Source organism: Bubalus kerabau, chromosome 1, assembly GCF_029407905.1.
Source record: "Bubalus kerabau isolate K-KA32 ecotype Philippines breed swamp buffalo chromosome 1, PCC_UOA_SB_1v2, whole genome shotgun sequence".
Classification (NCBI taxonomy): Eukaryota; Metazoa; Chordata; class Mammalia; order Artiodactyla; family Bovidae; genus Bubalus; species Bubalus kerabau.
This window is the reverse complement of record NC_073624.1, coordinates 178,343,450-178,369,458: the sequence shown is the minus strand read 5'-3', so window position 1 is coordinate 178,369,458 and position 26,009 is coordinate 178,343,450. Positions and strand designations below refer to the sequence as shown.

The 26,009-nt window shown below is 37.8% G+C and overlaps 1 protein-coding gene across 1 annotated transcript; it reads right to left on the bottom strand.

The window, feature by feature from the left end:
• Positions 1-6,846: 6,846 nt before the first annotated feature.
• LOC129620835 (olfactory receptor-like protein OLF4) lies at positions 6,847-7,857 on the bottom strand. The gene has a single exon (XM_055536619.1). It carries the CDS (start codon positions 7,855-7,857, stop codon positions 6,847-6,849), a length of 1,011 nt encoding a protein of 336 aa, XP_055392594.1.
• Between the last annotated feature and the right edge of the window lie 18,152 nt (positions 7,858-26,009).

The following is a 26,009-nucleotide window of genomic DNA, read 5'->3' as shown; positions in this document are numbered from 1 at the left end:
CAGGTCGTCTGGTATTCCTATCTCTTGAAAAATTTTCCACAGTTTGTTGTGATCCATACAGTCAAAGGCTTTGGCATGGTTTATAAAGCAGAAGCAGATGTTTTTCTGGAACTGTCTTGCTTTTTCAATGATCCAATGGATGTTGGCAATTTGATCTTTGGTTCCTCTGATTTTTCTAAATCCAACTTGAACGTCTGGAAGTTCAAGAAATACATGGACAACATGAAAATGGAATATTTTGCAAAGTAAACCTTAAGTGTATTTAAACATTCTTTTTTTATATCACAGATATATATTATATTGAATGATTCATTCAAACTTATGTTCTCTTGGAAACTACCTGAAGACATGTATATGATAATCTATTTGAATCGTTCAATATCATTGATGTGTGTGATATTAAAAAAAAAATGTTTAAATACCCTTAATGTTACTTTGAGTTTTAACATCCTGGGGGCTCAGCCGACTGAAGGATTCAGGTTAGAACTTTCATGTTTTTCTATCTTTGTCCAGTAGGTGGCGACATATATAGCTTTTTTGTTTTTGTTTTTCTTTTTGTTTTTCTAATTCTTCCTGAGCTGCGTATGGTTATGAATCTGCACTTTAGACCCTCCATGGCCTCTGTCAGAGGAGTTACCCTGTGCCCTAGCTATTGCTTCGTGTGCCTCTGGGGTATGGTACCTTGCTGTTGTCAGTGCTTTTGGTGTGCTGCTTGGGACGCTGGGTGGGTAGTTTTCTGATATGCTTGTGATGCTTTTCTGTGTAGCTTCTCTGAGATCTCCTGAGTCACGGCTTCTGCTGCCATATGGGGCAGGATGATGGTAGTCGGTGGAGCTGCGGTGGTAGGGGTGCTGTGGCATGTCCAGTGTGGTAAAGTTTACCAGCTGTAACACTGCAGATATGGAGGTGGGAGCGGGGGACACAGGGTCATGGACACCTAGGTAGCTCCAGGCGGAGGGGGGCGGGGTCCCATGCCCCACTGCCACCTCTGCTCCTCCCTAAGCTGCAGGCACCCGATGCTGGTCTGCCAGAGTTGGTGCCACCTCTCCTGCTGCTTCTACCTTCCTTGGGGTTGAACTTATAAAACACCAAAAGGAAACACAGCCAATAAGCTCTGGGACTGAATCCATAAGACACCTAAAAGAGAACAAAGCCAGGAAGCTTTGTGACGTTGGTTTTAGTAATATCTTTTCTAGATGTATATGTCCTCAGGCAAGGGAAACAAAACCAGGAGTAAATAATGATACTATATCATACTAAACAAACATTGTATAGAAAAGGAAATCATTAACAAAATGAAAAGACAAACTACCAAATGGAAGAAGATATTTACAAGGGATATATCTGATAAGCAGTTGATGTTAAAATATTCAAATAACTCACATAACAATAGCAACAAAAGAACTAGATTTTAAAATGAGCAAAGAATCTTAATAGATTCTTTTTTCAAGAATACTAGAGTAGGTAGCCTATCCCTTCTGTTTGGGATCTTCCTGACCCAGGGATCAAACCGGTGTCTCCTGCAATGCAGGTGGATTCTTTACCAGCAGAGCTACCAAGGAAGCTCTCAAAAAGACATGCAAATGATCAACTGACACAGAAAGAAATATTTAATATTACTCTAAAAAATCCCCTACTTACAAATGACTTCTGTTTCAAGAGTGTGTTCGTTAAGTCCTATTGGTTCATAAGTCCAACAAAGTTAGCCTAGGTACCTAAATTTTACAGATAATGCCAGACACATGAACTAACTTACATGGCTGGATATGTGAACACATGGTCACATTTTAAAAGTTAGCAACTTGAACTTTCATATGTAAGGGACTTACTGTAATTATTAAGGAAATGCAAATCAAAACCACAGTGAGAATTTATCTCATGCCTGTTACAATGGCATCATCAAAAAGGCAAGAAATAAGTGTTGGCGATCACATGGAGAAAAGGGAAAACTTTTTATTGTAGAGAGTATCTTTTCTCCATCATATTCTATTGGCCTATTATAAGCTAATTGTCCATGCATATGTGCCTCGTTGGTATGAATTTAAATTGGTACAGCTACAATGGAAAACAAAATAAAGATTCCCCAAATAATTAGCAACTATCATATGATTCAGCTATTCCACTCCTGAGTATTTATTCCCGATCATGAAAGCACTAATTTTTAAAGATGCATGAACCCTTAAGTTGATCACAGTAGGATTTAAAATAGTCAAGATATAAGGAAAATGTATCAATGTATGGGCTTCCTTTGTGGTTCAGCTGGTAAATAATCTGCCTCCAATACAGGAGACCCTGGGTTGGAAAGGCTACCCACTCCAGTATTCTGGCCTGGAGAATTCCATGGACCATATAGTCCATGGGGTGGCAAAGACTCAGACATGACTGAGTGACTTTCACTTTCTATCAATGGATGAATGTATAAAAAAGATGTTATACATCTGTATATATGTGTATATATATACATATATACATACATACACAATGGAATACTACTCAGAATGAAAAAGATGAAAGCCTTCATTTGCAACAACATGGATGAAATTTAAGGGTGTTTTACTAAGTAAAATAAATCAGAGAGAGGGAGACAAATATCCTTTAATTTCATTCATATGTGAAATAGAACAAACAGACAAACAAAGCTAGTAAATGAGCACTCCAATGCAAACAAGATCTAACATGTAGGTACAGAGAACAGAGTTCTCTGCATGAGGGAAAAGGGAGTGAGGGGAGGGTGAATTGCTTAAAGGGGATCGACATTATCATGATGAATGGAAACTGAAGTTTTGCTTGGGAGTGCTCTGTCCTGTACACAGAAGTAAAAAAAATCAATGTTTGTACACATGAAACTTATATGACATTATCTCAATGAATGATATTTCATTAAAAAAAAATGAAAAAAAATACGGACACATATACATTGGTGTTTTCTAACTTCATTCATCTACTAAAATTGGAAGAAAAAATAAATCATTACTGAATTGAAATTATACCTGTTTGTTGAGATGGCCCTAAGTGAAGCTTTCTCTGTACCCATGTCTTTTGAAATGTGACACTGAAGCACTTTTCATTAGGAGGGGGTGTCTCTTTCTCCAGCTTTGTATCTGGGCTAGACTTAGGATTTTTATTTGCTTGAACCCATAGAATTCTAGGTTCATCAACCTCATCAGAACTGACTCAAATGCATTCCTTTTTATGGCTGAGGAATATTCCATTGTGTATATGTACCACACTACTTTACTCATTCATCTGTTGACAGACATCTACATTGCTTCCATGATCTAGCTATTGTAGTGCTGCAATGAACAACGGGACACATGTGTCTTCTTCAATTTTGGTTTCCTCAGGGTATATGCCTAGGAGTGGAATTGATTTCTGTCATCAAGTGTTCTGCCTATGTTTTCCTCTAAGAGTTGGTGATGGACAGGAAAGCCATGCATGCTGCAGTCCATGGAGTCACAAAGTGTCAGACATGACTGGGCAACTGAACTTAATTGAAAGATCAACAATGTGAAGGTGAGAAAATTTATTCCAGAGTAACATTTCTCTAAATTCACTATTCCTAAAAATTGCCAAGGATTGTAGTTTAATTGCAAATTATTTTTCAGCAGGTTTGATCAGGCACCCACAGACCTTTCATTTCTAACAAGATGCTAAGTGCTGATGCTTCAGGTCCTCATCTGTGGATCACAGTTTGGGTAGCAAATAAGTGGTCCTATGTTAGATTCAGTTATAGAAAGACTTAGGCATTCAATAAAATCTTCCCTGTATGTAATCTTGAAAACAATTCAGGGTGTCTTTTGTTTGTTTTCTTTCATTTTTGGCCGCATGGCATGTGAGACCTTAATTCCCCAACCAGGGATAGAACCCAGTGTCCCTTGCATTGGAAGCACAGATCCTTAACCACTGGACCACCAGGGAAGTCCCTTCCATGCATGTAATTTTGAAAGATAAGATTTTCACTCATTTTTATAGGTAGCGATAAAGTTTTTGTTGATTTTTATAGAAATATTAAGTGACATAAAATAATTTCTGTTAGAAAAAGACTTTGAAGTAGGCAGAATAAACCCTCCAAAAGATGTCCACATGCTAAGAACTTTGGAATACCCTACCTTACATAGCTGGCATAATTATAATAGCTCATGAAATACAGTTTATCTTGATGTAGGACTATTAGCACAGACATGCAGATTGGACTAGTATAATCACAATAGATTTTCTAAATGTGATTGAGAAAGGAAGAGGACTTGAAGTCAGACATTTAAAATTGTAGGCATCTGGATTTGAGGACAGAGGAGGAACCATGAGTTAAGTGATGCTGGTGACCATTAGAAGTAAAATATTAACAAGATATTGAATGCATTCTCCTCTGGAGCATTCAGAAGAATCACAGTGTTGCAGACATCTTCATTTTTGCTCAATGAGACTTCAGGATTTTTGTCTCATAGAACTTTATGATAGGTACTTCTTCTAATTTGGTAGTGTTGTAATTTATTAAAGAAGCAATAGGAGTCTAACAAAGATATTTGTCCAATCATATGCTGTTCCTGGTAACATATTATATCTCAGATGGTAAAGAATCCACCTGCAATGCAGGATACCTGGGTTCAATTCCTAGGTTGGGATAATCCCTTGGAGAAGGGAACAACAACACACTCCTGTATTCTTGCCTGGAGAATTCCATGGAAAGACCATTCATGGAGTTAAGAATTAAAATTTTCTGGCTGTGCATTGTTAAGCATAGTATGTTAATCATACAAAAATTGGTGAGAGACAACTCCTCTAACTGGGAAGAAAGCAAAGTGACATATATGGATTTAGGAACAGTGAAATTTAAATATAGCAATTAACATTCGAGAAATCCAGTTTTGTTTGTTATTCTTATAAACTAAAGACTGTTGTTCAGTCACTAAGTCATGTCCAACTCTTTGCAACCCCATGGACTGCACCACGCCAGGCCTCCCTGTCCTTTGCCATCTCCCAGATCTTGCTGAAATTCATGTCCAATGAGTCAGTGATAAAATCCAACCATGTCAACCTCTGCCACCTCCTTCTCCTTTTACCTTTAATCTTTCCCAGCATCAGGGTCTTTTCCAATGAGTTGATTCTTCACATCAGGTGGCCAAAGTATTAGCACTTCAGCCTCAGCATCAGTCCTTCCACTGAATATTCGGGGTTGATTTCCTGTAGGACTGACTGGTTTGATCTCTTTTCAGACCAAGGGACTCTCAAGAGTCTTCTCCAGCACCACAGTTGGATAGCATCAATTTTTTGGTGCTCAGCCTTTTTTATGGTACAACTCTCATCTAATCACAATCCACGATAAACCTACTTACATAAAAGGAAGAAATTGACATAAAGTTGTTCAAGACAGAAGACCACTACAACTGCACACACCATTGTGGAGGAGCCTTTAAAACACAAAATGGAGCCTGACAGCTGACAATAGACCCATGAGGAAACAATCATAACTCGGATCAACTCCCTGTCATAGAAACTCTTTAGATAAAAGATTCATTACACTAAATCATTGCTTTTAGGATGATGTGCTATGTTGCAACAGCTAACTAATACTACAGTCCAAGTGACTAGAACTGAAGGAAAGGCAATTGTTGTGATATATGAATAGCATTCATGATTACTCTATTATTCAAGTTTATGTCATACAATTTTATTAAAAAGGGATTCCATTTAGATTTCCTTGTAGGTAAGCAAGAAAGGTTAAAAGGATATGCTTGTTTGTGAAAAACTTGTACCTTTATCACAGGACTAGGTGGAAATTTAAATCTAGAGAGCCATAATTTGGAGATATATATCATCTATATAATATTATATATATCATGTACATCATATAAATATGATATTTAAATTATTCATTCACAACTCTTTTACTGGTTATCACAGAAATGGAATGGGGGAAATATTTCGTGTACAGCAATGGAAGGAGTCGTTTATTTGTAGGCAACAATGGAAATATTCAAGCAGAATGATATAATTACCCCCAAAAAATCTTCACCTCCATGATAAACCCCTTTACAAACAGACACTAAATCGTATACATCAATAAGTAAATGGACACCATGAAAACATCTCTTGCAAATATATAACCTGACACAAATTTTTGCTAAGGTCTTGTCTGACTCTAGGTCTCATGTCAAACTCTTAATTGAAATCTTTGTTTCACATAGATGCCAATTAGAGTCATGCATTTGATGCTCAGTTTTACCAGTAACTCCTATAGGCAATGTGGACACTGAGCTATTAATAAATAGAGACTAGTACACTGTTAGGGAGTAAAATCAGATGACCAATTATGAAATACACTACCTGCTAACATCTACATTTTTGGAAAGAGCAGTTATGGTAGTGACCTTCCAAGATATGAAGAACTAAAATGTGATAGACTGTATTTTCATATTTTACTCTTCTATGAAATTATGTAATTGGTTTGGTTTCCAAGTTAGTTTTTTTTTCCATAGAAGTAGCAAAATTCATGATGATTCCTTTAGTAAAAAGAAAGAAAGATTAGTATATAGTGTATCATTTCAGAAGAATTTATTCTTAAGAAATGTGTGAAGTCTCATGAGATAAATGGGAATTTACATATATGTTTCACATGAGGTTTTGAATCAATTTGAGAGAGTAGAAAAGTGACAAAAGAAAAAACTTAGATAACAGAGAACAGCAAAGTTAATCAAGGATGTTTTTAAAATTGTATAGAGAAGTTGAAATCAAAGAAATGGAAATATCAGGCAATAAATTGAAGACGCTTTTGCTATTATCACAATCTAATCAAAGAATCACATATGTGCCTATGAGGCTTTGAGCCCTGCTATCATGGGCAGTTCTTCAGCCCATGTCCTTCAGCCCAAGGACAAATGGCTGTTTTATAAATGTTACCATTCCAAAGAATCTTTTTAGAGCCCTCTTTATGTCTTTATTTCTCAGACTGTAGATGAAGGGGTTCAGCATGGGTGTGACCACAGTGTACATCACCGAGGCAATTGTACTTGTGTGTGAGCTGTGGGTAGCAGCAGAGCTAAGGTACACTCCTAAGGCTGAACAATAAAATAAGGAGACAACTGAGAGGTGAGATGCACAGGTGGAGAATGCTTTATACTTCCCTTTAGCTGATGAGATTCCACAGATAGAGGATGAAATTTTAGAGTAAGAGTAAAGGATACCAGTCAAGGGAACACTCCCCTGAATTACAGATCCAAAATACACCATTATGTTGTTAAGAAAGGGGTCAGAACAGGCAAGTTGGATCAGCCATTTGATTTCACAGAAAAAGTGGTGGATTTCCAAGTCTGAGCAGAATGACAGTTGCAACACCATTAAGCTGTGTAACAAGGAAAACAGGGCACTCATGATCCAGGACACCAGAAGGAGCAGTCCACAGACCCAGGGCTTCATGATGACCAGGTAGTGCAGGGGGTGACAGATGGCCACATACCGGTCATAGGCCATCACGGTCAGGAGGAAGTCATCTAATCCTGCAAAAAGTAAGTAAAAATACACCTGGATGATGCAGCCTTCATAGGTAATGACTTTCCTCTGTGTCTGAGTGCTTTGCAGCATCTTTGGGATGATGGTGGAGGTGAAACAGATGTCTACAAAGGACAGGTTGGAGAGGAAGAAGTACATGGGGGTGTGGAGGTGGGGGTCTGAGCTGACAGCCAGGATGATGAGCAGGTTTCCAAACACAGTGATCAGGTACATGGAGAAGAAAAGCCCAAATATGATGGGCTGCAGTTCTGTTTCCTCTGAGAATCCCAGAAGGAGAAATTGTGAAATTTGTGTCTTGTTCTCTGGTTCCATATGATAGATGTGACTATTGGGAAAAAATATGTATAACATGATAATTTTCACTCAAATTGATATTACTCAAATAGCTAAAATACCGTAATCTCCATTTTGCTGACAAAAAATTGATGTTAATATGTTGTATATAGATAAATTCTCCTTGAGGATATACCTCATTTCACATCTAACTCAAAGTGTTTGTCCCATTTGAGCATATTTCCAAGCAGTTCATTTTTCAGTTTTATTGAGAAACATATTGAGAGCATACATAGTCTAAGCATCTATAAGTGATAAATATGTGCACATATATGGGATAAAATATCTCTACATTTTAGACATATTTAAAAACAAATCTCCCACAATCCAAGGATGGCGAAAAATGATATTCAAATAAATATATAATATGTTAGAAGGTGACAGATGTATAGAGAAAACAGAAAAGTGTAAAGGAGAGAGTAGTAGGAGAAATTATTTTATGCTGAGTGTTGAGGCAAGGGCTTAAAACAAGGCTTTATTTGAAGAAACATTAAGAAAGGAAGAGAAGGACCTATTGTGATACTAGGAGAAGGCACTCAGTAGAGTGAAAGCAGGGGGGACAATCACTGCAAAGGACCTGAGGAAGATGCTGGTTCCACATGTTCAGATCCAAACAAGGAAGCCAGTGGGAGAGAGGCATGAATAAAAGGAGAAGTGATTAGAGATGGATGAATCACAAGCTGGAATCAAGATTGCCAGGAAAAATACTGATAACCTTAGATATGCAGATGACACCACCCTTATGGCAGAATGTAAAGAGGAACTAAAGAGCGTCTTGATGAAGGTAAAGGAGGAGACTGAAAAGGCTAGCTTAAAACTCAACATTTAAAAAACTAAGATCATGGCATCTGGTCCTATCACTTCCTGGCAAATAGATGGGGAAACAGTGGAAACTGGTAAAGACTTTATTTTCTTGTGTTCCAAAATCACTGTGGACAGTGATTGCAGTTATGAAATTAAAAGATGCTTGCTCTTCAGGAAAAAAGCTATGACAAACAGCATATTCAAAAGTAGAGACATCACTTTGCCAACAAAATTCCATATGGTCAGAGCTATGGTTTTTCCAGTAGTCATGTATGGATGTGAGAATTGGACCATAAGGAAGGCTGAGCATCAAAGAATGGATGCTTCTGAACTGTGGTGTTGGAGAAGACTCTTGAGAATCGCTTGGATGTCAAGGAGATCAAACCAATCAATCCTAAAGGAAATCAACCCTGAATATCCACTGGAAAGACTGATACTGAAGCTGAAACTCTAATACTTTGGCCACCTGATGCGAAGAACTGAGTCATTGGAAGAGCCCCTAGTGCTGGGAAGATTGAAAGCAGATGGAGAAACAAACGACAGAGGATGAAATGGTTGTATGGCATATCGACTCAATGGACATGTGTTTGAGCAAGCTTCAGGAGATAGTGAAGGACAGAGGATATTTGTGTGCTGCAGTCCATGGGATTGCAAAGAGTCAGACATGACTGAGCCACTGAACAACAACAACAGGAATGCTGAGGAACAAGATGGCCTCCCTGCTACAGCTGACACTTCAGTCCACAGAGAATCCTTCCTTCCATGTTGTTCCCAGCACTTTATGGATTTAGTTGCAAGGACATCCTGTGAATTATATCAGATCCTCTGCTTAGCACCATTTTTGATTGAGTTCTGACCACCATCACCTTAGTATGCCAACTTAATTTATGAGCTCAGGTGCTTCTGCTTTAAGAACTGTTCCTATTTCACAAGGCTCAGGTTCACAGACACAGTATCACCTCCTGAGCAGCTCCTGTCACGAATTTCTTATCCAGAACCACCCTCCTTGGGCCATTAGTGGTTATAGCTCAAGCTGGTCAGATCAGATTAATTTTCTCCTATGTGTGTGTGTGTTTGTGTTAAGTCACTTCAGTTGTGTCTGACTTCTATCCTGTAGTCCACCAGGATCCTCTATCCAAGGAATTTTCCAGGCAAGAACACTGGAGTGGTTTGCCATGCCCTCCTCTAGGAGATCCTCCTGACCCAGGGATTGAACCTGCTTCACTTTACATTTCCTGTAATTTTCTCCTAAACAAACTTTAAGTGGTATACAGAAATTCCAGTTCATAAGCTTCTGAGAGAATAATAAACTTGAGGCTTCTTTTAGCTACAGTCACTTTCTGCCCTGTATGTAAAGAAATATAAAAAGTATCAGATCAGATCAGATCAGTCGCTCAGTCGTGTCCCACTCTTTGTGACCCCATGAATCGCAGCACGCCAGGCCTCCCTGTCCATCACCAACTCCCGGAGTTCACCCAGACTCATGTCCATCGAGTCAGTGATGCCATCCAGCCATCTCATCCTCTGTCATCCCCTTCTCCTCTTGCCCCCAATCCCTCCGAGCATCAGAGTCTTTTCCAATGAGTCAACTCTTCGCATGAGGTGGCCAAAGTACTGGAGTTTCAGCTTTAGCATCATTCCTTCCAAAGAAATCCCAGGGCTGATCTCCTTCAGAATGGACTGGTTGTATCTCCTTGCAGTTCAAGGGACTCTCAAGAGTTTTCTCCAACACCACAGTTCAAAAGCATCAATTCTTCAGCGCTCAGCCTTCTTCACAGTCCAACTCTCACATCCATACATGACCACAGGAAAAACCATAGCCTTGACTAGATGAACCTTTGTTGGCAAAGTAATGGCTCTGCTTTTGAATATGCTATCTAGGTTGGTCATAACTTTCCTTCCAAGGAGTAAGCGTCTTTTAATTTCATGGCTGCAGTCACCATCTGTAGTGAATTTGGAGCCCAGAAAAATAAAGTCTGACACTGTTTCCCCATCTATTTCCCATGAAGTGATGGGACTGGATGCCATGATCTTCGTTTTCTGAATGTTGAGCTTTAAGCCAACATTTTCACTCTCCACTTTCACTTTCATCAAGAGGCTTTTGAGTTCCTCTTCACTTTATGCCATAAGGGTGGTGTCATCTGCATATCTGAGGTTACTGATATTTCTCTGGACAATCTTGATTCCAGCTTGTGTTTCTTCCAGTCCAGCATTTCTCATGATGTACTCTGCATATAAGCTAAATAAACAGGGTGACAATATGCAACCTTGACGAACTCCTTTTCCTATTTGGAACCAGTCTGTTGTTCCATGTCCAGTTCTAACTGTTGCTTCCTGACCTGCATACAAATTTCTCAAGAGGCAGATCAGGTGGTCTGGTATTCCCATCTCTTTCAGAATTTTCCACACTTTATTGTGATCCACACGGTCAAAGGCTTTGGCATAGTCAATAAAGCAGAAATAGATGTTTTTCTGGAACTCTCTTGCTTTTTCCATGATCCAGCGGATGTTGGCAATTTGATCTTTGGTTCCTCTGCCTTTTCTAAAACCAGCTTGTACATCAGGAAGTTCACGGTTCACGTATTGCTGAAGTCTGGCTTGGAGAATTTTGAGCATTACTTTTCTAGTGTGTGAGATGAGTGCAATTGTGCAGTAGTTTGAGCATTCTTTGGCATTGCCTTTCTTTGGGATTGGAATGAAAACTGAACTTTCCCAGTCCTGTGGCCACTGCTGAGTTTTCCAAATTTGCTGGCATATTGAGTGCAGCACTTTCACAGCATCATCTTTCAGGATTTGGAATCGCTCAACTGGAATTCCATCACCTCCACTAGCTGTGTTTGTAGTGATTCTTTCTAAGGCCCACTTGACTTCATATTCCAGGATGTCTGGCTCTAGGTCAGTGATCACACCATCGTGATTATCTGGGTCGTGAAGATCTTTTTGTACAGTTCTTCTGTGTATTCTTGCCATCTCTTCTTATTATCTTCTGCTTCTGTTAGGTCCATACCATTTCTGTCCTTAATCGAGCTCATCTTTGCATGAAATATTCCTTTGGTATCTCTGATTTTCTTGAAGAGATCCCTAGTCTTTCCCATTCTGTTGTTTTCCTCTATTTCTTTGCATTGATCACTGAGGAAGGCTTTCTTATCTCTTCTTGCTATTCTTTGGAACTCTGCATTCAGATATTTATATCTTTCCTTTTCTCCTTTGCTTTTCACTTTTCTTCTTTTCACAGCTATTTGTAAGGCCTCCCCAGACAGCCATTTTGCTTTTTTGCATTTCTTTTCTATGGGGATGGTCTTGATTCCTGTCTCCTGTACAATGTCATGAACCTCATTCCATAGTTCATCAGGCACTCTCTCTATCAGATCTAGGCCCTTAAATCTATTTCTCACTTCCACTGTATATAAGGGATTTGATTTAGGTCATACCTGAATGGTCTAGTGGATTTCCCTACTTTCTTCAATTTGAGTCTGATGAGGAACAGTTAAAACAAAGGTAGAAGAGCTAACAAGCTCAAATCATTCTTGAGACAATGTGACCAATAAAAGCTTTTTTGGCTTGGCAACATTCCAACCTCAGCTACATCTCCTTGATGCCCATTAAAAATCGGAACGAAACATACCTCTTTTCCATGGAAAGAAACATTTATATCTATATGATGTAAAAAGCCGTACAGATTTAATATCCCAAGAGAAAAATAACCAACGAGAGTAGACTAACAATTCAAAAATGAAAATGTACAAAACACAACAAAAGTTTCATTTGTATTGTTTGAAGCAGTAGAAGATTGTCTTTCCTGTGCTTTCCCAAATAATTTGACCTCTCAGTGTGGTCTGATACTGAATTAGACAAGTTCTATCTCTCTTTTCTTGTTTGAGTGAACTCCAGGAGATGGTGATGGACAGGGAGGCCTGGCATGCTGCAATTCATGGGGTCACAAAGAGTCGGACACGACTGAGCGACTGAACTGAACTGAACTGAACTGATCTCTCTTTTCTTATGGGTCATAATTTGTTACTCTTGGGCTTAATGTTTTGATTTTTTAATAAACCCAACACTTTAATTCTAGTTCTGGGCTTTGTCCAATATGCAAAAGCCTTTGCACACCATACTCCATAAAGCCTGAGCAGGTCAGAAAAATTCATTCTCTTATTCTGGATAAACTTCTTCATGTGATTTAAGCCTGAGGACACTATATTTTGTTTCACTGTACTGTGACTTTGCCACTATAACTTAAGATACTAATCATCAGAGACTTAATTTGCTTTATCATCAGAGACAACTGCCTGTTTTACTTATTATTTTCTCAAAGGTATGTGAATATATTTGCATTTATTTAAAAATGAACTTAAGAAAATGAGTGAATTATGAAAAGACAAAATATGGCTAAAACATGAAACAAATAAAAGGGTGATTTCATATAATTGTAGTAAAGAAAACTGAATGGAACAGCAAAAACTGACTGAAACATGATTTATAATATGAGTAATTAAACTTTTATGACATGAATTAATAATTTAGAAAAGACCTTGACTCAAGAGAACATAACATATAATGACCCAGAAATTTCTGGCAGATAGGAGATGCTTTGTTATAATGTGTTATGATTAGAAATTAGGTCCCCTTAGGTATGAACACTATCCTTTGGGATGGTTGTATTCAATTTGGTTGGAAAAGGCTGGATTGTTGAATAAAAACTGGAATAAATGGCCATCTATCTAGAAGGAAACTAAGTAGTTCCTTCTCTGACACATCTTTTAAAAAGGGACTAAAGACCCTGGTGTAAAAGTGAATAATCCATTTTAGATGCATATATAAAAATCCACAATGGAACTACATTTTTACTGATACTAGAAACACAGAGAGTTTTAAACTCAGATTTCCTCCATCTCTGTGCTATTGGACATTCTCTGCCTGTTCCTTCTCTGAGGTGGGGGTCTGTCCTGTAAATTGCAGGATGCTTAGAAACATCCTTGCCCACCACTTATTCTTCATCAGTGTGACAGCAAATAATGTCTACAAATATTGCTCAAAAAACCCTGGGGGACACAATTATCCTTGGTTGAAAAGCACAGTATTAAATTAAGACTCGAAATATTTTTGTAGCAGTGATAGAATAGTCACTCATGGATAAATAATGTTACAGACCACCAAATGTGTGAGTCACACAGCCACATCATGTGATATTATATAGATATTAAAATAATAAACCAACATTATACTGGTTGATTGGAAGCAAGTCCCTGAGGTATTATTTAGAATGAAACAAGTGAGGGACAAATTGTAGAAAACATTAAACATAACGACTATTTGTCACTAAAATATAAAGATATAAAATATAAAGACCTTTTATGATATATTCATGATGGTGTTAATGCATTTGTGTAAAAGTATATAAGTGTATTTAAGAACACATTTTACAAAGATGTTTTTCAAAACCTAAGAACTTATAGAACAAATTATATTAGTGAGAGTGCAATTATGTAAAGTGTATTGTTTCCTGGGCAATGTGCTATGTGCTAAGTTGCTTCAGTCATGTCTGACTCCATGCAACACTACGGAGTGTAGTTTGCCAGTAGCCTCCATCTGTCCACAGGATTCTCCAAGCAAGAAGACTGGAGTTAGTTGTCACGCCCTCCTCCAGGGGATCTTCCCAACCCAGGGTTTGAACCTGCATCACTTAATTCTCCTCCATTAGCAGACAAGATCATTATCACTAGCACAATCTGGGAAGCCCCTTTATGAACAATAGAACATAATAAAATTGAATGAAAATCTACAATTAACTGATCAAAAGACACAAAAGAGTAAAAATTTAACAATATTACATGGATCACAAATTCAAGATCAAACTGCCAAAGATTTGGAAGTGAAACAATATAACAGAAGAACATTTACAATGTGAGGAAGGAGGAGTATCTAAATTATAATTTTATCTTAAATGTAGATAGCAGAATTCAAATATGCTTATAGAATATAAGACAAATGGTAAAAAGTTAAGGTCAGGTGATGCAACTTTTAGGAAAAAATTTAATGAGAAGGCCAAAAGGAATAATAAGGAGTAACAGATGAGAAACTCTTAATAGAAGTAAATATGTATAAGAAATTATCACCACTAAGGATGCTGAAGAACTCTCATTTCCCTTTCTTGCTTACAGCAAGAGTGGACACATTAAAAATATTAAAGTAATTAAATTATTACAGTAAGAAAAATAAGAATTAAAAGCAATGCACGGTATGTACTGTGCAGCATGATGACTATAGTTCATAATGCTTTTTTTTTTTTTTAGCATAATTTAAAGTTGGGGAAGACTCTTGAGAGTCCCTTGGACTGCAAGGAGATCCAACCAGTCCATCCTAAAGGAGATCAGTCCTGGGTGTTCTTTGGAAGGAACGATTTTAAAGCTGAAACTCCAGTCCTTTGGCCACCTCATGCGAAGACTTGACTCATTGGAAAAAAACTCTGATGCTGGGAGGGACTGGGGGCAAGAGGAGAAGGGGACGACAGAGGATGAGATGGCTGGATGGCATCACCGACTCAATGGACATGAGTTTGAGTGAACTCTGGGAGATGGTGATGGACAGGGAGGCCTGGCATGCTATGGTTCATGCAGTCGCAAAGAGTCAGACACGACTGAGTGACTAAAGTGGACTGAACTGAAAGTTGCTAAGAGACAGTATATCCTAAAAACTCTCATCACAAGAAATAAATTGTAGCTATTTGTGGAGATAGATGTTAACTAGGTTTACTGTGGTGATCATTTAGCAATAAAAACAAATATTAAACCATCAAGCTGTGTACCTGTAACTCATATACTGTCATGTGTCAATTATACCCAAAATCTTTTGGAAAAGAAATGAAGAGAATGGTGGTATATAAGACCAACAAAATTTATCAATTCATGTACAATCCCCACAAATACATCTATGCATATATAAAAGAACTAAATCACAAATTTAAATTTCTTGTGAAAAAATAATTCTTTCTATCAAAGAATGCAATTTTAAAAAGGAATAACAATACTCTGATACCACTATATAAAACAAAAGTTATAGAGAGTTTTTTAATAGAGAAACACTGCATGGCTAACAAATCCATAGATAGATTTAGCCTCACGGATGAGATAGTTGCAAAGTAAACCTCACTAGCATACATCTTTTCACTTAGGTAACTATTTTTTTTTTCCTTATGTGCACACAAGGGTGAGAGAAGATACTGTAATGTGTGTGTTTCCTACACAGCTATTGAAAGTATGTATTTGCAAACAGTCATTAGTTTAGATCTTTCTCCTCTATGTGGATGCACAGTCTAATATGTCCCTTCTTACAATAAAATGAAATGCCCTCACCTCACTGATCGACCCTCTACAGTTAATGCCCTATTTGTCTACTCCTGTTAATTAGAAGAAACTTAGACTCATGTCCCACTTTTACTGGATGCAGTTTATACCTCCCATTCATTCTTTTGTGGGCTTCCACTAGCATGATTTAATTGTCAACATTGTCACTCACGTTTTCAGGTGCACTGCTCCTTTTCCAGCATCATAAACAAATACATTTTTATTTATGTACCTACTTTATTTAGGAAACCCAGCAAACAATTGCAGTGACCTCTGCAGGCTATGCTAGATTGTGACCTCTGTGACCTCTGGTACATTCCTGGCTTCCATCCTCTCTGATCCTCTCTTGCAGTGTCTGTGGAGCTCTCAAACTCACCTGTTTGGGAACTCTGTGAGGGAGGTTTCCCTGTGAAAGTCAAAATTTCCCCCTAAGTAGCTGGCAATGCAGACCAAAGCTCTGTCTCCCCACAAGACGGCAATAAGCTTTGGCCTTTCAGCCAGATGTAGGATTGCAAAAGCAACAACTACGTCCTGTCCAACCAAAGAGGCACAGGCTGAGGGACTGCAGCAGATGGGTTATTTACATCTTTCCACGTCGGTTCATTAGACATGCTTTTCTCTTGTTACATCAGCCTCTAAGTATGTGATATTCCCTGGTGACACTGGTCTGGACAAAATGGATTTTTTCTTCTGATTCTCTGTTCCTAAGAGACTCCATTATAAGATATGTAAATTCAGTTTTGTCATTCTTTCTCTGTTAACTCTTCTGCTTCCAAAGCTCTAAGGTTTCTGACACCTCATCACATCCCTGAGTTAAAATTGTCTCAAAAACATAATATTGACCATTGGTCTTGAATAGGTCCTTTGGATCTTCAATGCCTTGATTTGTGGTGGACACACAATCCCAGAAATGTCTGACTATTGCCCTCTTCAAAACAAGGGATAACTTTGCTTCTTTAACATAAAACTAACTTGGGTATTATGACTTTTGGTTTCATGAAAGTTTTGCAAAGCCAAAAAATTTCCTACTTATGTCAGAAATTAAAGAACCCTACTGCCATTGCAGGAAAAGTAAGAGACGTGGGTAGTATCTCCAGGTCAGGAGGACCCCGTGGAGGAGGGCATGGCAACCCACTCCAGTATTTTTGCCTGGAGAATCCCATGAACAGAGGAGTCTGGAGGGCTATAGTCCATAGCATCACGAACAGTTGGATACAACTGAAGTGACTTAGCATGCATGCACCACTAGCTTAGCATATTATAAAGACTGTCTAATTTAAATTTTACTATAATATATTCTATGAAATAGTACTTTTATGAACTCCTTTCTCCATTACAGAAATGTAATTTACAGGATAGCACCCAGTTCTGTAATAGTCAACACCGTTAAGGTGAGAATATTTATTCCAGAGTAGCATTTATCTAAATTCACTATTCCTAAAAATTGCCAGGGATTGTACTTTAAGTTCAAATTATTTTTCAGCAGGTCTGATCAGGGGCCCACAGACCCTTCATTTCTAACAAGATGCTAAGTGTTGCTGCTTCAGGTCCTCATCTGTGAATCACAGTTTGTGTAGCAAAGAAGTGGTTCTGTGTTAGATTCAGTTATAGCTAGATTTAGGTATTCAACAAAAATCTTCTCTGTATGTAATTTTGTAAACAATTCAGGATGTCTTTTGTTTGTTTGTTTTCTTTTATTTTCTGGCCACATGGCATGTGAGACCTTAGTTTCCCAACCAGGGATAGAACCCAGGGTCCCCTGCATTGGAAGCACAGATCTTTAGCCACTGGACCACCAGGGAAGAGCCTTCCATGTATGTAATATTGAAAGATAAGATTTTCACTTAATTTCATAGGTAGTGATATATTTTGTATTGATTTACATAAGTATGATTAAGTGACATAAAATAATTTGTGTTAGAAAAAGACTTTGCAGTAAGCAGAATAAGATCTTCCAAAAGAGGTCCACATGCTAAAAACTTTGGAGTATCCTACCTTACATATATGGCTTAATTACAATCCCTGATGAAATACAGTTCATCTTGATGTAGGAATATTAGCACAGATATGCAGATTGGACTAGTATAATCACAATAGATTTTCTAAATGTGATTGAGAAAGGAAGAAGAACTGGAGTCAGACATTTAAAATTGTAGGCATGTGGATTTGAAGACAGAGGAAGGACCATGAGTTAAGTGATGCTGGTGACCATTAGAAGTAAAATATTAACAGGACATTGAGTTTATTCTCTCTGGATCATAGAGAAGGATCACAGAGTTGCAGACATCTTCATTTTTGCTCAATGAGACTTCATGATTCTTGTTTCATAGAACTTTGGGATCAGATAAGATCAGATCAGTCGCTCAGTCGTGTCCGACTCTTTGCGACCCCAGGAATCACAGCACACCAGGCCTCCCTGTCCATCACCAACTCCCGGAGTTCACCCAGACTCATGTCCATAGAGTCAGTGATGCCATCAAGCCATCTCATCCTCTGTCGTCCCCTTCTCCCCTTGCCCCCAATCCCTCCCAGCATCAGAGTCTTTTCCAATGAGTCAACTCTTCGCATGAGGTGGCCAAAGTACTGGAGTTTTAGCTTCAACATCATTCCCTCCAAAGAAATCCCAGGGCTGATCTCCTTCAGAATGGACTGGTTGGATCTCCTTGAAGTCCAAGGGACTCTCAACAGTCTTCTCCAACACCACAGTTCAAAAGCCTCAATTCTTTGGTGCTCAGCCTTCTTCACAGTCCAACTCTCACATCCATACATGACCACAGGAAAAACCATAGCCTTGACTAGACGAACCTTTGTTGGCAAAGTAATGCCTCTGCTTTTGAATATGCTATCTAGGTTGGTCATAACTTTCCTTCCAAGGAGTAAGTGTCTTTTAATTTCTTTTTTTTTTTTAACTTTACATAATTGTATTAGTTTTGCCAAATATCAAAATGAATCCGCCACAGGTATACATGTGTTCCCCATCCTGAACCCTCCTCCCTCCTCCCTCCCCATACCATCCCTTTGGGTCATCCCAGTGCACCAGCCCCAAGCATCCAGTATCGTGCATCGAACCTGGACTGGCAACTCATTTCATACATGATATTACACATGTTTCAATGCCATTCTCCCAAATCTTCCCACCCTCTCCCTCTCCCACTGACTCCATAAGACTGTTCTATACATCAGTGTCTCTTTTGCTGTCTTGTACACAGGGTTATTGTTACCATCTTTCTAAATTCCATATATATGTGTTAGTATACTGTATTGGTGTTTTTTCTTTCTGGCTTACTTCACTCTGTATAATAGGCTCCAGTTTCATCAACCTCATTACAACTGATTCAAATGTATTCTTTTTAATGGCTGAGTAATACTCCATTGTGTATATGTACCAAAGCTTTCTTATCCATTCATCTGCTGATGGACATCTAGGTTGCTTCCATGTCCTGGCTATTATAAACAGTGCTGTGATGAACATTGGGGTACATGTGTCTCATTCAATTCAGGTTTCCTCAGTGTGTATGCCCAGCAGTGGGATTGCTGGATCATAAGGCAGTTCTATTTCCAGTTTTTTAAGGAATCTCCACACTGTTCTCCATAGTGGCTGTACTAGTTTGCATTCCCACCAACAGTGTAAGAGGGTTCCCTTTTTTCCACACCCTCTCCAGCATTTATTACTTGTAGACTTTTGGATCGCAGCCATTCTGACTGGTGTGAAATAGTACCTCATAGTGGTTTTGATTTGCATTTCTCTGATAAGGAGTGATGTTGAGCATCTTTTCATGTGTTTGTTAGCCATCTGTATGTCTTCTTTGGAGAAATGTCTATTTAGTTCTTTGGCCCATTTTTTGATTGGGTCATTTATTTTTCTGGAATTGAACTGTAGGAGTTGCTTGTATATTCTCGAGATTAGTTGTTTGTCAGTTGCTTCATTTGCTATTATCTTCTCCCATTCTGAAGGCTGTCTTTTCACCTTGCTAATAGTTTCCTTTGATGTGCAGAAGTTTTTAAGGTTAATTAGGCCCCATTTGTTTATTTTTGCTTTTATTTCCAATATTCTGGGAGGTGGATCATAGAGGATCTTGCTGTGATGTATGTCAGAGAGTGTTTTGCCTATGTTCTCCTCTAGGAGTTTTATAGTTTCTGGTCTTACGTTTAGATCTTTAATCCAGTTTGAGTTTATTTTTGTGTATGGTGTTAGAAAGTGTTCTAGTTTCAGTCTTTTACAAGTGGTTGACCAGATTTCCCAGCACCACTTGTTAAAGAGATTGTCTTTAATCCATTGTATATTCTTGCCTTCTTTGTCAAAGATAAGGTGTCCATATGTGCATGGATTTATCTCTGGGCTTTCTATTTTGTTCCATTGATCTATATTTCTGTCTTTGTGCCAGTACCATACTGTCTTGATGACTGTGGCTTTGTAGTAGAGCCTGAAGTCAGGTAGGTTAATTCCTCCAGTTCCATTCTTTCTCAAGATCGCTTTGGCTATTTGAGGTTTTTTGTATTTCCATACAAATTGTGAAATTATTTGTTCTAGCTCTGTGAAGAATACTGTTGGTAGCTTGATAGGGATTGCATTGAATCTATAAATTGCTTTGGGTAGTATACTCATTTTCATTATATTGATTCTTCCAATCCATGAACATGGTATATTTCTCCATCTGTTAGTGTCCTCTTTGATTTCTTTCACCAGTGTTTTATAGTTTTCTATATATAGGTCTTTAGTTTCTTTAGGTAGATATATTCCTAAGTATTTTATTCTTTCCATTGCAATGGCGAATGAAATTGTTTCCTTAATTTCTCTTTCTGTTTTCTCATTAGTAGTGTATAGGAATGCAAGGGATTTCTGTGCGTTGATTTTATATCCTGCAACTTTACTATAGTCATTGATTAGTTCTAGTAATTTTCTGGTGGAGTCTTTAGGATTTTCTATGTAGAGGATCATGTCATCTGCGAATAGTGAGAGCTTTACTTCTTCTTTTCCAATTTGGATTCTTTTTATTTCTTTTTCTGCTCTGATTGCTGTGGCCAAAACTTCCAAAACTATGTTGAATAGTAATGGTGAAAGTGGGCACCCTTCCCTTGTTCCTGACTTTAGAGGAAATGCTTTCAATTTTTCACCATTGAGGATAATGTTTGCTGTGGGTTTGTCATATATAGCTTTTAGTACGTTGAGGTATGTTCCTTCTATTCCTGCTTTCTGGAGAGTTTTTATCATAAATGGATGTTGAATTTTGTCAAAGGCTTTCTCTGCATCTATTGAGATAATCAAATGGTTTTTATTTTTCAATTTGTTAATGTGGTGTATTGCATTGATTGATTTGCGGATATTGAAGAATCCTTGCATCCCTGGGGTAAAGCCCACTTGGTCATGGTGTATGATCTTTTTAATGTGTTGTTGGATTCTGATTTCTAGAATTTTGTTAAGGATTTTTGCATCTATGTTCATCAGTGATATTGGCCTGTAGTTTTCTTTTTTTGTGGGATCTTTGGCAGGTTTTGGTATTAGGGTGATGGTGGCCTCATAGAATGAGTTTGGAAGTTTACCATCCTCTGCAATTTTCTGGAAGAGTTTGAGCAGGATAGGTGTTATCTCTTCTCTAAATTTTTGGTAGAATTCAGCTGTGAAGCCGTCTGGACCTGGGCTTTTGTTTGCGGGAAGATTTTTGATTACAGTTTAAATTTCTGTGCTTGTGATGGGTCTGTTAAGATTTTCTGTTTCTTCCTGGTTGAGTTTTGGAAAGTTGTACTTTTCTAAGAATTTGTCCATTTCTTCCACGTTGTCCATTTTATTGGCATATAATTGTTGATAGTACTCTCTTATGATCCTTTGTATTTCTGTGTTTTCTGTTGTGATCTCTCCATTTTCATTTCTAATTTTATTGATTTGATTTTTCTTCCTTTGTTTCTTGATGAGTCTGACTAATGGTTTGTCAATTTTATTTATCCTTTCAAAAAACCAGCTTTTGGTTTTGTTGATTTTTGCTATGATCTCTTTTGTTTCTTTTGCATTTATTGCTGCTCTAAGTTTTAAGATTTCTTTCTTTCTACTAACCCTGGGGTTCTTCATTTCTTCCTTTTCTAGTTGCTTTAGGTGTAGAATTAGGTTATTTATTTGACTTTTTTCTTGTTTCTTGAGGTGTGCCTGTATTGCTATGAACTTTCCCCTTAGCACTGCTTTTACCATGCCCCACAGGTTTTGGGTTGTGTGTTTTCATTTTCATTCGTTTCTATGCAAATTTTGTTTTCTTTTTTGATTTCTTCTGTGATTTGTTGATTATTATGAAGCGTGTTGTTCAGCCTCCATATGTTGGAATTTTTAATACTTTTTCTACTGTAATTGAGATCTAATCTTACTGCATTGTGGTCAGAAAAGATGCTTGGAATGATTTCTATTTTTTTTGAATTTACCAAGGCTAGACTTATGGCCCAGGATGTGATCTATCCTGGAGAAGGTTCCATGTGCACTTGAGAAAAAGGTGAAATTCATTGTTTTGGGGTGAAATGTCCTATAGATATCAATTAGGTCTAACTGGTCTATTGTATCATTTAAAGTTTGTGTTTCCTTGTTAATTTTCTGTTTAGTTGATCTATCCATAGGTGTGAGTGGGGTATTAAAGTCTCCCACTATTATTGTGTTATTGTTAATTTCTCCTTTCATACTTGTTAGCATTTGTCTTACATACTGCAGTGCTCCCGTGTTGGGTGCATATATATTTATAATTGTTATATCTTCTTCTTGGATTGATCCTTTGATCATTATGTAGTGACCTTCTTTGTCTCTTTTCACAGCCTTTGTTTTAAAGTCTATTTTATCTGATACGAGTATTGCTACTCCTGCTTTCTTTTGGTCCCTATTTGCATGGGAAATCTTTTTCCAGCCTTTCACTTTCAGTCTGTATGTGTCCCCTGTTTTGAGGTGGGTCTCTTGTAGACAACATATGTAGGGGTCTTGTTTTTGTATCCATTCAGCCAGTCTTTGTCTTTTGGTTGGGGCATTCAACCCATTTATGTTTAAGGTAATTACTGATAAGTATGATCCCGTTGCCATTTACTTTATTGTTTTGGGTTCTAATTTATACACCATTTTTGTGTTTCCTGTCTAGAGAATATCCTTTAGTATTTGTTGGAGAGCTTGTTTGGTGGTGCAGAATTCTCTCAGCTTTTGCTTGTCTGAAAAGCTTTTGATTTCTCCTTCATATTTGAATGAGATCCTTGCTGGGTACAATAATCTGGGCTGTAGGTTATTTTCTTTCATCATTGTAAGTATGTCTTGCCATTCCTTCCTGGCTTGAAGAGTTTCTATTGAAAGATCAGCTGTTATCCTTATGGGTATTCCCTTGTGTGTTATTTTTTGTTTTTCCCTTGCTGCTTTTAATATTTGTTCTTTGTGTTTGATCTTTGTTAATTTGATTAGTATGTGCCTTGGGGTGTTTCACCTTGGGTTTATCCTGTTTGGGACTCTCTGGGTTTCTTGGACTTGGGTGATTATTTCCTTCCCCATTTTAGGGAAGTTTTCAACTATTATCTCCTCAAGTATTTTCTCATGGTCTTTCTTTTTGTCTTCTTCTTCTGGGACCCCTATGATTCGAATGTTGTAGCATTTAATATTGTCCTGGAGGTCTCTGGGATTGTCCTCATTTCTTTTAATTCATTTCTCTTTTATCCTCTCTGATTCATTTATTTCTACCATTCTATCTTCTAATTCACTTATCCTATCTTCTGCCTCTGTTATTCTACTATTTGTTGCCTCCAGAGTGTTTTTAATTTCACTTATTGCATTATTAATTATATAGTGACTCTTTTTTATTTCTTCTAGGTCCTTGTTAAACCTTTCTTGCATGTTATCAATCCTTGCCTCCAGGCCATTTACTGTGATTCCATTTTAATTTCAAGATTTTGGATCAATTTCACTATCATTAATCGGAATTCTTTATCAGGTAGATTCCCTATCTCTTCCTCTTATGTTTGGTTTGGTGGACATTTATCCTGTTCCTTTATCTGCTGGGTATTCCTCTGTCTCTTCATCTTGTTTAAACTGCTGAGTTTGGGGTGTCCTTTCTGTATTCTGGCAGTTTGTGGAGTTCTCTTTATTGTGGCGTTTCCTCGCTGTGTGTGGGTTTGTACAGGTGGCTTGTCACGGTTTCCTGGTTAGGGAAGCTTGTGTCGATGTTCTGGTGGATGGAGCTGTATTTCTTCTCTCTGGAGTGTAATGAAATGTCCAGTAATGAGTTATGAGATGTCTATGGTTTTGGGGTGACTTTGGGCAGCCTGTATCTTGAAGCTCAGGGCTGTGTTCCTTTGTTGCTGGAGAATTTGCTAGGTATGTCTTGCCCTGGAACTTGTTGACCCTTGTGTGGTGCTTGGTTTCAGTGTCGGTATGGAGGCGTTTGATGAGCTCCTGTCAATTAATGTTCCTTGGAGTCAGGAGTTCCCTGGAGTCAGGGTTTGGACTTAAGCCTCCTACTTCCAGTTATCGGTCTTATTTTTACAGTAGTTTCAAAACTTCTCCTTCTATACAGCACCATTGATAAAATATCTACATTAAAGATGAAAAGTTTCTCCACTGTGAGGGTCATTCAGAGGGGTTCACAGCGTTACATGGAGAAGAGAAGAGGGAGGAGGGAGTTAGAGGTGACCCAAATGAGATGAGGTGGAATCAATAGTGGAGAGAGTGGGCTAGCCAGTAGTCACTTCCTTATGTGCACTCCACAACTGGACCACTCAGAGATGTTCTCGGAGTTAAACAGAGAAGAGAAGAAGGAGGAAGGAGACAGAGGTGGCTAGAAGGATAAAAGGGGGAAATGAAACGGAGGGAGACAGATCCAGCCAGTAATCAGTTCCCTAAGTGTTCTCCACCGTCTGGAACACACAGAAATTCACAGAGTTGGGCAGAGTAGAGAGGGGTTAGGGAGGAGACACAGGCAACCTGGTAGAGAAAAAGGAGAGTCCAAAGGGAGAGAGAGCAGTCAAGCCAGTAATCTCGCTCCCTAGTGAAAAATGGGTCCTGAAGATTGGGTTCTTAAAGGTACAAAATTGGTAACAAATACATAAAAGCAAAAATTAAAAATCTAGAGTAGAGTTTGGAATTTCAAAAATGCGATGTTAATGAAAAGAAGAAGGAAAAGAAAGAGAGAAAAAACGAACAAACAAAAACAAACAAGGTCGTGAAAATTCTAAAGAAACTACAGATACAAAATTGATAACTAATACCAAAAAGCAAAAATTAAAAATCTAGAGTAGAGTTTGGAATTTAAAAAATACAATGTTAATTAAAAAAAAGAAGGAAAATAAAGAGAGAAAACAAACAAATCAACAAAAACAATGTCGCAAAAATTATAAAGAGAATACAGGTACAAAATTGATATCAAATACCAAAAAGCATCAATTAAAAATCTTGAGTAGAGTTTGGAATTGCAGATATATGATGTTATATAAAAGAAGAAGAGAAAGAAACAGAGGGAAAAAAAAGTCACAGAAATTATAAAAAAAAACTATAGGTACAAAATTGATAACATATACAAAAAGGCTAAAATTAAAAATCTAGAGTAGAGTTTGGAATTTCAAATATACGATGTTAAAGAAAAGAAGAAAAAGAAAAAACTAAAACATGGTCAAAAAATTATAAAATATATATATGAAGTTTGCTGAAGAAGAAAAAAAAATAGGGTCTTTTTTTTTTTGCAAACTAATAGGTTATAAAAGTGAAAATTAAAGGACAATAGAGGACTTAAAATTAAAAAAAAAATTAAAAAAAAAAGAACGAAAGATTGATCGTAAAAATAGTAAAAATATATCTAGGTCTTTCTCTGGTTTTGTTGTGAGTATTGTGGGTTCAGTTCATTTTTGGCTAGTTCCTTGGTCTGACTTATATTTCTCAAGATCTATAGGCCCCTTCCTATGTAGTCCGTAGTAGCCACAGGGTTTTAATCTATGGCCTGTAGCTTCCAAGGCGTTTCCCTCTGTTATAGCTTCTTCTGTTTGCTGGTCTCTTCAGTGTCTGGTTTCCGCCCTGACCCAAAGGGGATG